The sequence below is a fragment of the Ambystoma mexicanum genome, chromosome 2q, assembly GCF_040938575.1.
Source record: "Ambystoma mexicanum isolate Mex_15411 chromosome 2q, UKY_AmexF1_1, whole genome shotgun sequence".
In the NCBI taxonomy this organism is placed as follows: domain Eukaryota; kingdom Metazoa; phylum Chordata; class Amphibia; order Caudata; family Ambystomatidae; genus Ambystoma; species Ambystoma mexicanum.
In genome coordinates, this window is record NC_090924.1 from 1,367,427,072 (window position 1) to 1,367,439,537 (window position 12,466).

At 48.0% G+C, this 12,466-nt stretch overlaps 1 protein-coding gene across 2 annotated transcripts in view; it reads left to right on the plus strand.

Annotated features, from left to right (window-relative positions):
- The window catches only part of TOP2B (DNA topoisomerase II beta), a 934,132-nt gene that overhangs the window by 325,210 nt on the left and 596,456 nt on the right, over positions 1-12,466 (plus strand). For both annotated transcript variants that reach the window (XM_069648849.1, XM_069648850.1), the window contains exon 6: positions 3,441-3,538. In XM_069648849.1, coding sequence (XP_069504950.1) covers positions 3,441-3,538 — 98 coding nt within the window. The remainder of the gene's footprint in view (positions 1-3,440; positions 3,539-12,466) is intronic.

Sequence of the window (12,466 nt, forward strand, 5' to 3'; positions counted from 1 at the left end):
CAGGAGCAATTGGCTCCGGTTTTGCCATTGGTGTTTAGCTAAACGGCTCAATCCCAGGCAAGCTTCGGTCGACAGTTCTATCTTTTGTGTCACATCTGGCCGTTTCTGGCATCCATGTTCTGTCATGCAGAACTTACTTGTCTGCTATTGGGGCCTACCTTTCCATGGACAGGTACTCCTTGTCATTGACCAATCCAGTCATCAAGACATTTTGTGGATTGTGGTGCGTACCCCTCATCCCAAATGGGATCTGAATGTGGTCCTCACTGCGTTATGCCATAAGCCATTTGAGCCATTTCTGATCGCAATAACATCGGCAAGGCGAGTAAGCGAGCTCCAAGTTCTTTCCATGGAACATCTGTTCACTTTCCACAGGGATAAGGTTGTGCTTCGTACTCGCCCTTTCTTCCTGCCTATGGTGGTTATCGATTTTCATTTGAACCAATCAATCTCCTTACCTGTCTTCTTACCTGTCTTTCCTTACCCGGCATCTGATGCCGAGCTAGTTTTACACATTTTGGATGTCAGGCGATCCCTGAACTTTTACTTCGATAGAACGAGTGAACCCAGAAGCCCCTCACAACTCTCATATTTGGAGACCCGAAAGGGAAACCAGCTTCCTAAGCAACGATCTCCTGCTGGATTGCCTCATGTAATTCAGAAGCCCATAGCATTCAAGGCATTCAACCTCCGAAAGGCATCCGTGCACATCTTGTACGTGGGTTGCCTTCCAAAAGTATGTCCCTTGGGAGTCCATCGCAAAGCCGGCTTCCTCATCAGCTTTTTGTAAGCATTACTGCTTAGACCTGAGCTCCAGCGCAGATGCCCAATTCAGCCAGGCTGTTCTTAAGAACGTATTCCAGTAAAGGAGTTTTTCCATCCACCCGTACCACCTGGGGGGTGTGCTTGGGAAGTATGGAGGAAAGAGGACAGGATTTAGGAGTATAACAAAGTTACTCAACATAGTGACTACCTTACTACTAGTCCATAGTCCCCTTCCTTCATTCGCCCGCCGTCCCCACTAAAAAGTATCCTCTATTATTGTGACCCAGAAAAGGATTGAAGGGCGATGCGCGGGGCGGATCTCAGGAGGGCAGGGTTACGGGCAGGTGCGGTGGCTCTGCGTAAAAATAGGACAAAAGCAAAGTTTTTGATGCTTTTTACGAAAGTACTCCGGTCCCGTCCCGAAGGACTGAATGTCCCACAAGTATGGAGGAAAGGGGACTATGGACTAGGAGTAAGGTAGTAACTTTTTTAGAACTTCCTAAACATGGACTGCGGTCACCAAGGGCATTCCAACCACAAAAAGCATTGAGGCCATACAAATGGGGAAAGGGCGCTGTATAAGTGAATGCAATACAATAAAATGATACGTTTTTATGCTGTGGTTTATTCACTTGAATTATTTCTTTGGTTTTCCTTTGTTTGTTAGCTTTGAAATAATGCTTCCCAACATGAAGATGTATCTTTGCCTTGATTATATAAAATAGCTGTTTTTATATAATTCAGTGTGTTCCTATGGGCCTATGTATATTCTAAATTCTCTGTACTGACCTACAGCTCACACGTCCCTCCTAAAATAATCCTGACTGCTCTGCCAGAATACCAAAGCCTTGAGCGGTACAGGTCTCTACTAGAAATTGAAGCACTGTATACCAAGGGGACATGTCACCAGCTTGTTACAGCAAGAAAGTAAAAAGAAACGTAGACTGAAAGTGCTGTTTAGTACCTTTCTTTATTCTTAGCACCTCATGCATGATATATCATCAGGATATCACTTCAGCACAGGCAGCTGTTATCTGCACGACAACACTGCGTGGCCACCGCCTCTGCTCACTTTTCAAGCCTGCCAGTGTGTTTCCGACCTCAGGTTTGTTTGATGGTGGGCTGCTCCTGCTGTCCGCGAACAGCACCTGTTACCCCCTACTTTGCCTGCTCTTGTGCTGCTCCACCACTTTTCGTCGAGGCTCAGCGCAGACTCCTCACAAGGCTGTCCTTAGTTATTTCATACTTTGTCCAGCCCATGTCTCATGCCAGTCCTACACCGCTCCGTCTTGGGCTTCCGTACGCCCAAACAAACGCCTCTTCCCTGGCGTCCTCTCCCTCGTTCTCCTGCCACATTGAGGTTTTTTCCCAAAAGAAAAAACCCTGCAGTTTAAAAGCAATCCCGCTTCCTCCCACACGAGTCCCCACCTGCCTCCTCTACCCTGCTCCCCCACTGCTCTGCCTCTTTCCTTGTCACCAGTTGCTCGCTCTTCTCCGCCTGACCCTGCAGCCCTACTATCACTGTGCTTCCCTCGCCCCAATCGCTGTTGACTGATGCATCAGTCCCCTGTGCTCTGTCACTGCCTGGTGAGCTGTCATGGGCTGGCCTTCCTCTGAAACTCTGCGTGGTCACAGACCCCTCATTACAGGACAGTTTTATGTCATACCACAGATGGATTGTAGAAAAATTCCCTAGCACCTCTTGTGGTAAGGTAAAAATGGCAAGTTCAAAATTACTTAGCAGTCACTACCACCTCAATTCAATTCTACGCATAGGTACAGTACACCATCTCTTACTTGCCAAGACTTTATTATCACAAGCCAGTGACTAGTGACGAGGGCACATGTTGTACCCTGCATCTCACAGAAATAACTACCCACCAAACAGAGTACATTCTACAAGAAGTACCGGGGCAACATCTGGGTCTTTAGAACATTGATCACTAAATGCCAAATTAAGGCTGCCCCACAGAGTTCAGTAAATACTTAGTTTCGCAAACCATTAGTGTACAGATGCACAACAAGAGCAGACTTGCAACTCATTCAAGCAGTACTAAAGAACATAATAACTATTGTGCCAAGCACGAGCTGCCCCCACACAAAAGAAACCACAGCAAAAACTGCTCATGTATGTATGTATGTATGTATGTATCACAAGTGAATCTAAAATAGATTCACAAGCTCCATATGCCAAAGGTACTTGAGACTAAAAGTCTTTCTGATTCTTGCATCTGTTCTAGTTGCATACACCCACAGATCCTTCCACTTACCAATTAATGGTGTTTGGAGGAATGTGCTTGGTTTGTGATTATAAACAGATTTCAAGGATCAGTCTATTTCTGGGTAAGTAGCATTTGGCATATGTACACCTAACCAAGTCTACACACAGGTCAAATTGTAACAGTTTGCGAGTGTCGATTAGATGGAGCATTGTGAATAGTCTGTACCCATAGTACAGAGGTCAAGTTACATGAATTAACATTCGTGCACTGACCCAACGCCTTACTTTCAGGTTTAGTAACAAGTTGAGGTACACTGGGCCAACCACTAGATGGCAAACTAGGCATTGCATGTGACTTTAAAACATATAGAAGCACCAGTAAGACTATTGCTGGTAAGTGCTGTTTTCCCTCATATGTTCAACATTCACACTAAATGCTTCCTTTCTTCCTCAGGTGGCCGCAATGGTTATGGTGCAAAACTTTGCAACATATTCAGTACGAAGTTCACAGTGGAAACTGCCTGCAAAGAATACAAACACAGCTTCAAACAGGTACATGTGATGCTTCTTTAGAACATTTAACCATTTTTTGTGTTTTCTGAGATTACTAATTAGGTTAAGAAGGCTACAGTACTGATTTTTACTCTGGTGGTGGTAAGACTTTCCCCCACACCCCCATATGCAGGAGGCTTGTGCCACACTTATTGTATGTGGTTATTTATATAGCGCTCTTTCCTCACTTGTGGCCTCAATGCGCGTTTTCCTTGGTTGGAATGCCCCTTGGTGACCGTAGTCGATGTGGTTGGAAATTCTAGGGAGTTTGACTTAGGAGATGCAGGTGTGCATGTTGCTGTTCTAAGACTTGGGTGACTGGCAAGGCTCGAATAAGGTCAGACACATGGGTGGGTGGGTGCTGTTGAGGGTTAGAAATAGATTGCTATTGTTGAGAGAGACTATGTGAGGCCAGCTATACCGGATTCCTTTCGGGTGGTGGTCGCTGTATGCTAGTTGCAGATGTGTTGAGGTACGTGGGGTTTTTCAGTCTGCATGGCTATGTGTGAACAGTGCTTAGCTGTAGCCGTATTCTATCGTGCATGGATTCTTGGCCTTGCCTGCGGCCTGTGTCCCCACTAGTGGTGTGAGAATATATGTACCGTAGGCTGCGAGATTTCTCGGCTGCAGGAATATTTGTCCAGGTCTATGATTGAGTGCCCTATACCAATGGGCCTAGGTTTCATACTTTAGCCGGTATCCCGCGTATATTGAACAAAGATGGAGGCTACATCTACATTTGAGAGTCCTATATAATGGGAGAAAGGCCGATGTTTCACAGTGCAGTAGGTTTAAGCATATGGTAAACTAAGACGGAGGCTATGCCTAGATTTGAGAATCCTGTACAGTGGGAGGGAGAGAGGGCTAAGTATCACAATGCAGTAGGTTTCATCATATAGTATATAGAGATGGAGGATACACCTACATTGGGCAGGAGGCCTAGGTTTATTATGGTGTTCTTATGGTGTATTGCTTCTCGTAGATTTCTGGTGTGCCCAAACCTAAGTGGCAGAGCTATTTGAGGTGACATCACAATAGGGTTAATTATGTTGTACTTTGCATCAGCGTATAGAATATCTCTCCACACAAGTAACATTTTATAATGTAAATCATGTTTAAGAGCTCAAGTTGCTAGAAGTGGAATATTTTTAGAAAACTACTTGTCCATGTTGGGAAGAATTCTCCTTTCGAATGGATTGTCCTCCCACGTATTCCTCATCTTAGATATTCGTATCGTCAGATTTGTGTCTTTGGAAAAGAAATGTCAACACCAGAGGGCGCTGTGCTCAATGTCGTGACGTCTATGTCCCTCGAGGGCTGCCATAGAGCGTCAACGCCATCCGTAGTATAAATAGCTTGAGCCACACCCTTTGGCTTCAGTTCCGTTTTTCCGAAAGCTTTTGCTTCGTGTGTATGAAAATGGCACTTCAGTCTTTCGAGATGTCATCATCTAATCCTTCTGCCCCTAAAACTGGCTTAAAAAATGCCACAGTTGTGGGAAGAAAATGTCCATAACTCATCCCTATCGAGTCTGCCTCTGGTGCTTGGGTCTCGACCATCGAGTTGACGATTGCGTTTCCTGTCAAAAAGCTATGACTGGTAAAGCTCTCAAGGAACGATTAGGTAAATGGGCGGTGGGGGAGGAATCTTCGAAGGCCTCTTCGGAGTCTAGCGATGCTTCCGGCGTAAATCAAAGAAGTCTAGATCCAGGAGTCGGTCAAAAAAAATCTTTGTGTTCTTCCAAGAAGAGACGTCGCCGATCATCTTCATCTTCTGATACAGCGGTTTTCACTTGTCCATCTAAGCATGATTCCCCTAGAAAATGGGAGGCTTTTAGAGCCTCAATGATGCGAATCTTCAAGAATGTGGCCCGCCTCCCCCCCCCCCCCGCACCCCCATTGATGAAATCTCAAATAGACCATGCCCCCAGCTAATTCTACAGATGACAGAGGAAGGTCAGAGACTAGATGCTTTAAATCCGGCAAGAAATCGTTGAAGGTGTCGTCGAGAGAAACCTCTCGGATACCTCGTAAAAAGCGCAAGATGAGCCTACCGGTGCACAAATCGAAGGCAACACCAGACAAAATGGTGTCAGGTTCTAAACAGTCATAGAAACTTGTGTCGAAGGTTTCCTCGACACCTCTGTCGAAGACTTAATTGACACCAGTGTCGAAGGCTCCGTCGACACCTTCCTCAACGGCTGATCTATCTAAAGTACCTTCGACTTTATCGAAGCCAGCGTCAACAACATCTACACCTTTGGCAAAGACAACATTAATTCGGGCACCATTATCGATGCCATTGGCAAAACCAAGGTCGATGCCCTCACAAACCACAAGTAAAATGTATACCCCTGTACCAAGAAAGTACTTTTTCAGAACTATGGCCTCTATTTATGAGGAAGAGCAATACTCGGAGGAGTAGACTTCCCCTGTTGAGGTGAGATATGGTACAAAGAATGTTCTTGAGGAACTAATTGACCATCAGTCAAAAATGTCTGACCTCCATGACGGTCTCCAAACAGCTAGTGGTATAGACACGTCACCTGAATTGTAATTCGACAAACCTGACCCAGCGGATCATGCTGACTCAGCATATAGAAATATTATGAATAGGGTGGTGGAGTTCATGGGATGGAACAGCAATTCACCCACCTACGAACAGGATGACATGTCGGACATTTTCAGTTAAGGTCCTCAAAGATCCTGTTCTTCCATTTCAGACACCACTTCAGAGAAAGGTTATGGCCGCATGGGAAACCCCAGAATCTGAACTGGCGGTAAACAGAAATTTTGCTAGGAAATCTAGACCTTCATCCTCTGATCCTGACTATTTAACTGAGCATCCTACACCTGAAAGCTTAATGGTCCAGGCAGCTACTTCTACCAGACAATCTGCATACCCCTCTATTCCACCAGATAGGAATAACAGAATTGATGCCTGGTCTCGCAAGATTTTTTCTTCGAGCAGTATGGCTTTAAAGTCAACAAATGTGACTTTCAGGCTTGCAAGATTTACATACACCCTGTGGGTTTGTGTTAGTGCAGCGGCTGAACACATTCCTGGGGGCGAGGAATGAGATGGCTTCCTTGTGATTGTAAAAGATGGAAAGGAGGCTATGGGGGAATGCCTCCAATCAGGACTGGACAATGCTGACGGCATCAGCAGGTCCATGGCTTCTAGCACAGTGCTACGCAGGGTTGCGTGACTCAAAGTCTGGCTTTGCACCGGATGTGCAGGCAGACTTCTCAATATGCCATTTGACGGCTAAAGGTTGTTCGGCAGCAAGGCGGATGAAAGTTTGGAGAAACTGCAGACCTCTAAGGCGGCGGCTAAGTCACTTAGCGCCTCCATATGTCAACCTCAGCAACACTCCTACTCGGGCTCATCTTCCCGGAGGGGTTGTCCTTTTAGTTTTTATTCCTCATTTGGAAGAGGAAGAGGACAGGCTAATCAAAGAGGACAAAGAAAATGTCCCCTTGGTGGACGAGGAAAGGGTGCTAGATCAGCCCCAACAGCAGCAATTGTCCCATCAGCCGCTGTTGCCCCCGCCTCAAAGCCATTCTAAGGCCTTGACCCACAAGACCCCAGTGGGAGGCAGGATCTCTCTGCATCTGAATGAATGGCGTGGCATTACTTCAGATGCTTGGCACTGGAAACAGTGGCTCAAGGTTGCTGCTTTCCTTTTGAGAAAAGGCCTCAAGACCATCCACCGGTATACAACTCTGTCAAGATTCCAGATCTGCTCCTTTTGCAGGAAATTTTAATCCTGCTAGAGAAAGGTGCAATAGAACATGTACCGGTAGCGGAGGGGAACAAGGTTGGTATTTCCCCATACTTTCTCATCCGAAAGAAGGATGGAGGATTGAGACCCATCTTGGACTTAAACTAGTCAAGATGGTAACCCTTTTATCAGATCCTTCAGGCTCTCCAACTCCAAGACTGGTTGGTATTATTGGACCTTCAGGATGCTTACTTTCATGTGCCAATCCATCTCAAACACAGAAAGCACCTGAGGTTCGCGATTGACAGTTCTCACTATCAGTTTAGAGTTGTGCCATTTGGGCTGACTTCCGCCCCAAGGGTTTCACCAAGCTGATGGCGGTAGTGGCAGCGAGTCTCAGGAGAGAGGGATTCATGTGTACCCTTACCTGGACAATTGGTTAATCGGGGCACGTTCACCCGAACGGGTCCAGAAACATCTGAGCATGACCTGCCACTTCTTACACAGACTGGGCTTCTCTCTCAATTACAAGCAGTAACATATGATTCCATTCCAAAGACTCCAATTCATCGGGGCAGTCCTGGATACTTCTGAGGTGAGAGCTCATCACATTCTGCAGATGGTAACAAAGTTCCAGAATGCCCAGCATCTGCCGGCCTTCAATTGTGAGGTTGCTTGGCCTCATGGCATCCTGCATTTTTCTGGTGCCAAAGGCCAGATTGAGAATATGATCCCTTCAATGGGCCCTCAGGACTCAATGGCCCCAATTTTCAAGGAATATGTCGGATCTTTTGCAAGTTCTGGCCAGAGTGGCTCAAGATCTCCTATGGTGGGCTTGCAAGGACAATATTCTCAAGGAGAATCTTTTTGGCAACCATGGCCAGCGATAACAGTAGTGACGGATGCCTCACTCAGGGTGGGTAGTTCAGACCAACGATCTGACAATCAGCTCCATCAGAGTCCAAACTACACATCAACCTTTTGGAGCTGAGGGCCATCAGACTAGCACTGAAGGCTTTTCTGCCCTCTGTACGTGGAAAGAATGTCCTGATAATAACGGACAACACAGTGGCCATGTACTACCTCAACAAGAGAGGAGGCGTAGGGTCACTACCACCGTGCAGAGAGGCAATGCAGCTCTAGTTCTGGGCAATACAAGAAGGAATCTGTCGGCAGTTCACCTAGCCGGAGAGCAGAACACAACGGCGGATGCTCTGAGCAAGCAGAGCACAGTCTCCTACTTGTGTGAACTAGCTCAGGAAGTCCTTCAAGAGATCTTCACCCTTTTGGGGAACCCCGCAAGTGGATCTGTTCGTGACCAGTGTCAACAGGAAGTGCGAACTATACTGCTCAAGGTAATTTCCACTCCTATACGCGTTTCCTCCAGTCCCAGCGATTCCTTACGTAATCGGGAGGTTGGGAAAGTTGAGGAAAACAATGATCCTAATTGCCCCGGATTGGGCCAGGAGGTCGTGGTACTGGACATGTCCATCTGCCCTCCAATAAGTGTTCCACAAAGGGAGTATCTTCTCTCGCAGGAGTAAGGTCGGGTTCTCCATCGAGAGGTCAAAACACTCGGCCTTCAGGCATGGTTTCTGAGAGGCTGAAATATAAGGACTGGGACCTCCCGGACGACATCACAGAGATTATGCTTTTGGTCAGAAGGCCAGCAACAAAATCCTTGTACCAGTGTCGTTGGAACAAGTTCAGTAACTGGTGCAAGGATAAGAATGTCCATCCATTCCTATGTGGTACACCTATGGTACTTTCTTTCCTATTACATTTAACCAATCTAGGGCTCCAGATTGGTACAATAAAAGGATACCTAGTTGCGCTTTCTATTTTTTAAGCGCTCCTCGGAAGCTTACTTCAAAATTCCATTGATTGTGCAGTTTTTAAAGGGTCTCACTAACGTGTACCTGCCAGTCCCATTTCAAGTTCCTGTTTGGGATCTAAATTTAGTATTAAAATTCCTTACCCTTTCGTAACCCCTTAACCCCGTAACCCCTTCCCCCATCCTGATGAGATTGGGAAGATTAGCGAGCGCCACAGTCGGACAGAGTTCTGATTGTTAGCATATTAAACTTCATATAACCCACTAACAGAAAACACAGCATTTCCGCAGACTTATCTCACTCATAAATCTCACACAACCATCTCTCGCACAACAACCCGCACGCACTTCACAACACATAAGTCGCACCAACAGCACACGAGAACTGACATCGATCCGATACTCGCACCAAAGCTCAGCACCCATTGTATACCGAGTTGAAGCTGCCAACAGAACACCACTCCTCTCACTATCCTACTCCCGCTTCACCTACTTACCCATCCCACCTTCTCGCTTGCAGTTCTTCCAGAGCACCTGGGGACCAACTCTGTTGGTGATGGTGCGCGATACAAGTACCTTTAACATTTAACATAAGATGCATTCCTTTGGAGCCTTTGCATTCTTGTCCGCTAACGGTTCTCACTTTGAAGACAATCCTACTAGTGGCTATTACGTCAGCCGGCAGGGTGAGTGAGCTACAGGCTCTCTTATAAGCCACCTCACACCATTTTCCATGAAGACAAAGTTATACTTAAAATTAAACCTTCATTTTTACCAAAAATAGTCTGACTTTCAGTTGTCTCAAAATATCACATTGCCGTCTTTCTATCCTCCCACAGGCTGGACCCAAAAAGGGCTCTTAGCTTTTATATTTATAGCCTGCCAAAATTTCGGCAAAGTGATTAACTTTTCATTGGCTATACCAGCCACAAATTGGGCCTGTCAGTAACAAAACAGATCTTATCCAGATGGATAATTTTAGCAATTGGAGAATGTTACAGGCTGGCAGGTAAAGAATCTCCAGATGGGCAAAGAGCTCATTCTACTAGGGGCATGGCGACTTCGACAGCTCTTCAGATGGGTGTCACGGTGCAAGATTTGTGCAGCGGCCACCTGGTCGTCCATGCACACTTTTGTGAAACACTATTGTTTAGATTCAACCTCATCCCAAGGAGGTCTTTTTTCTAAGGCTGTTCTAGATACGATCCATGAATAGAATTAGTACTCTCCTCCAAATTTTCATTGTTTTGGGAGTCTATCTAAGATGAGGAATACGTAGGAGGACCCAATCCATTCGAACAACAAGTTACTCACCAAATGTAACTTTCTTTCGATTGGATGTTCCTCCCACGTTTTCCTCATCGACCCTCCCAACCTACACCGCCGTACAGTTTACGTATTTTACACTCCATGTTCCTTGAGAGCTTACAGTCTAAGGGTACACCTAAGTTGAGGATATCGAAAAAACAGAGCTGAAGCCAATGGGCGCGGCTCAAGCTATTTCTCCAGCATGGGGTCTGGCATGGATTCACATGCTCATGAATATTCCCCGTCGTCAGGCTGGGAATCCTCGGTAAAGAAAAAACCAGTATCAGTTTCGTTTCTGATCTGTCTTTCGTAGTAATAACCAATCACTGATCTCTGCGTCATACTGACCACAGCCAATGACTGCCCTCTACCTAAGCCCCGCCTCTGGCAGCCATCTTCAGATTTTTACCGCACGTTCATGTGTTGGGATCCTCGTGCTATTGCTCTCGAGCGTTAGTGCTATTTTTTTCACGTTTTTTCTCAAAAACTTCGTTTTTTCGGTCAAAAGAGCCTCAAGCTCCACTGACTCTCCATCCGATCAACGGGGACCCGTGTCGGATTAGTCTGCGCCCCTCAAGGGTGAAGATTTTGTCGAGCTACGCTTTTGGAGGACTCCAGAAGTTTCTCAGGCCCGGTCATGGCCCAGGAGAAGGGAAGCTCGACGCCCGGAAAGCTGTTCAGGGTCTGCCCTGGATGCCAGCTGCAGAACGTCTTCAAGGAGGACGAACACTCTTTTTGTCTTTACTGCCTACATGAGGACAAGACGCACGTGGAGAAGGACTGTGCGTTTTGCGGCAACATGTCGGAGCGGACCATGAAGGACCGCCATCAACGTCTCGCCAACTGGCTAGAAGGGAAGAGCCCGTCCGGCGAGAAGAAGAGGAAGAAATCCGAGCGGTCTTCTAAGACCTTTGAGGACGCCCCGGCGACGGGGGTCCAACATAAGGCCAAGCACCGCGAGTCCGCTGGCACCGGGAGTGCCGAACGGTCGGGCTCTACGGGCGCCAGGCAGGGCTCACCCTCCCCGGTACCATCAACCACGAGCCAACGCTCTGGGTCGGGTAAGAGGAAGGCCAAGCACCCGGCGAAGGTCCTGGAGAGGCCCCGGTCGAGCTCGAAGGCGGAGGGGGAGCGAGGCAGTGTCCCCCCCCCCCCCCCCCCTCAAGGATAAGGCGGCGAGCGCACCTAAGGTGGTGAAGGCCTTAATCCATCCAGCCAAGCCCTCTATCGAAACTGTCGCGGCGGCCCTGGTTCAGCCTGTGGAGGCTACACCAGTGGTGGCGACTTCGGGGCTCAGTCTCCCTGCCACCTCGGAGGGAGTCCTCTTTTGTGCCCATCGATAGGACCCCCGTGAAATCCCCCGTGGGGAAGAAAAAGGGGGGGCAGGGCGTCGTCGTAGATTCGGCTTCAACCTCGGAGGAGGAGCTGGTCGAGGTCTTAAGCCACGGCCTCGGCGTGGAGGAAGACCGGCCCGTCGGGATGGATCCCGACGCAGGTGACGACGACATCGTCGAGGGTACCGACGGGGCCCCTGATCGCCCGTCGGATTCCCCTCTGCCAGCGCCGCAAGACAACTCGGCGGCCATTTTGTTGGCTATACAGTCCTTATGCTCAGAGATGAGGACGAGACTACCGTTGCCGACGGAGGAACCTCTCCCGTCGGGGGACCCAGAACCGGGACCTTCTGGTGTTCCCCCTACCAAGAAAAGAAGGATCCACCCTCCACCTCCTTTTCAGCCGTCGCGCCCCGTCCAGCCCTCCTCCCCGTCCACCCGAGGGGATGATACGGGGACTGACACGGCAGCGACGGGTACGGACGACGAGGTATACGACGAGGATCTGCCGTCGTCACCTCCCACCAGGGCTTCTCCGCCCGACGAGATTGGATCGTTCCACTCCATGATTGCCAGGGCATCCGAGCTTTTCCAACTCTGCCCTGAGGAGAAGAAAAAGGAAGGATTCCTTTATCAACGGCGCGAGGCCAAGAGGAAGACGGTCCTCGCAGTGCCTCTATTGGACGACATTTGGGATGAGGGCCTCACCCTCCTCAAGAACCCTTCCA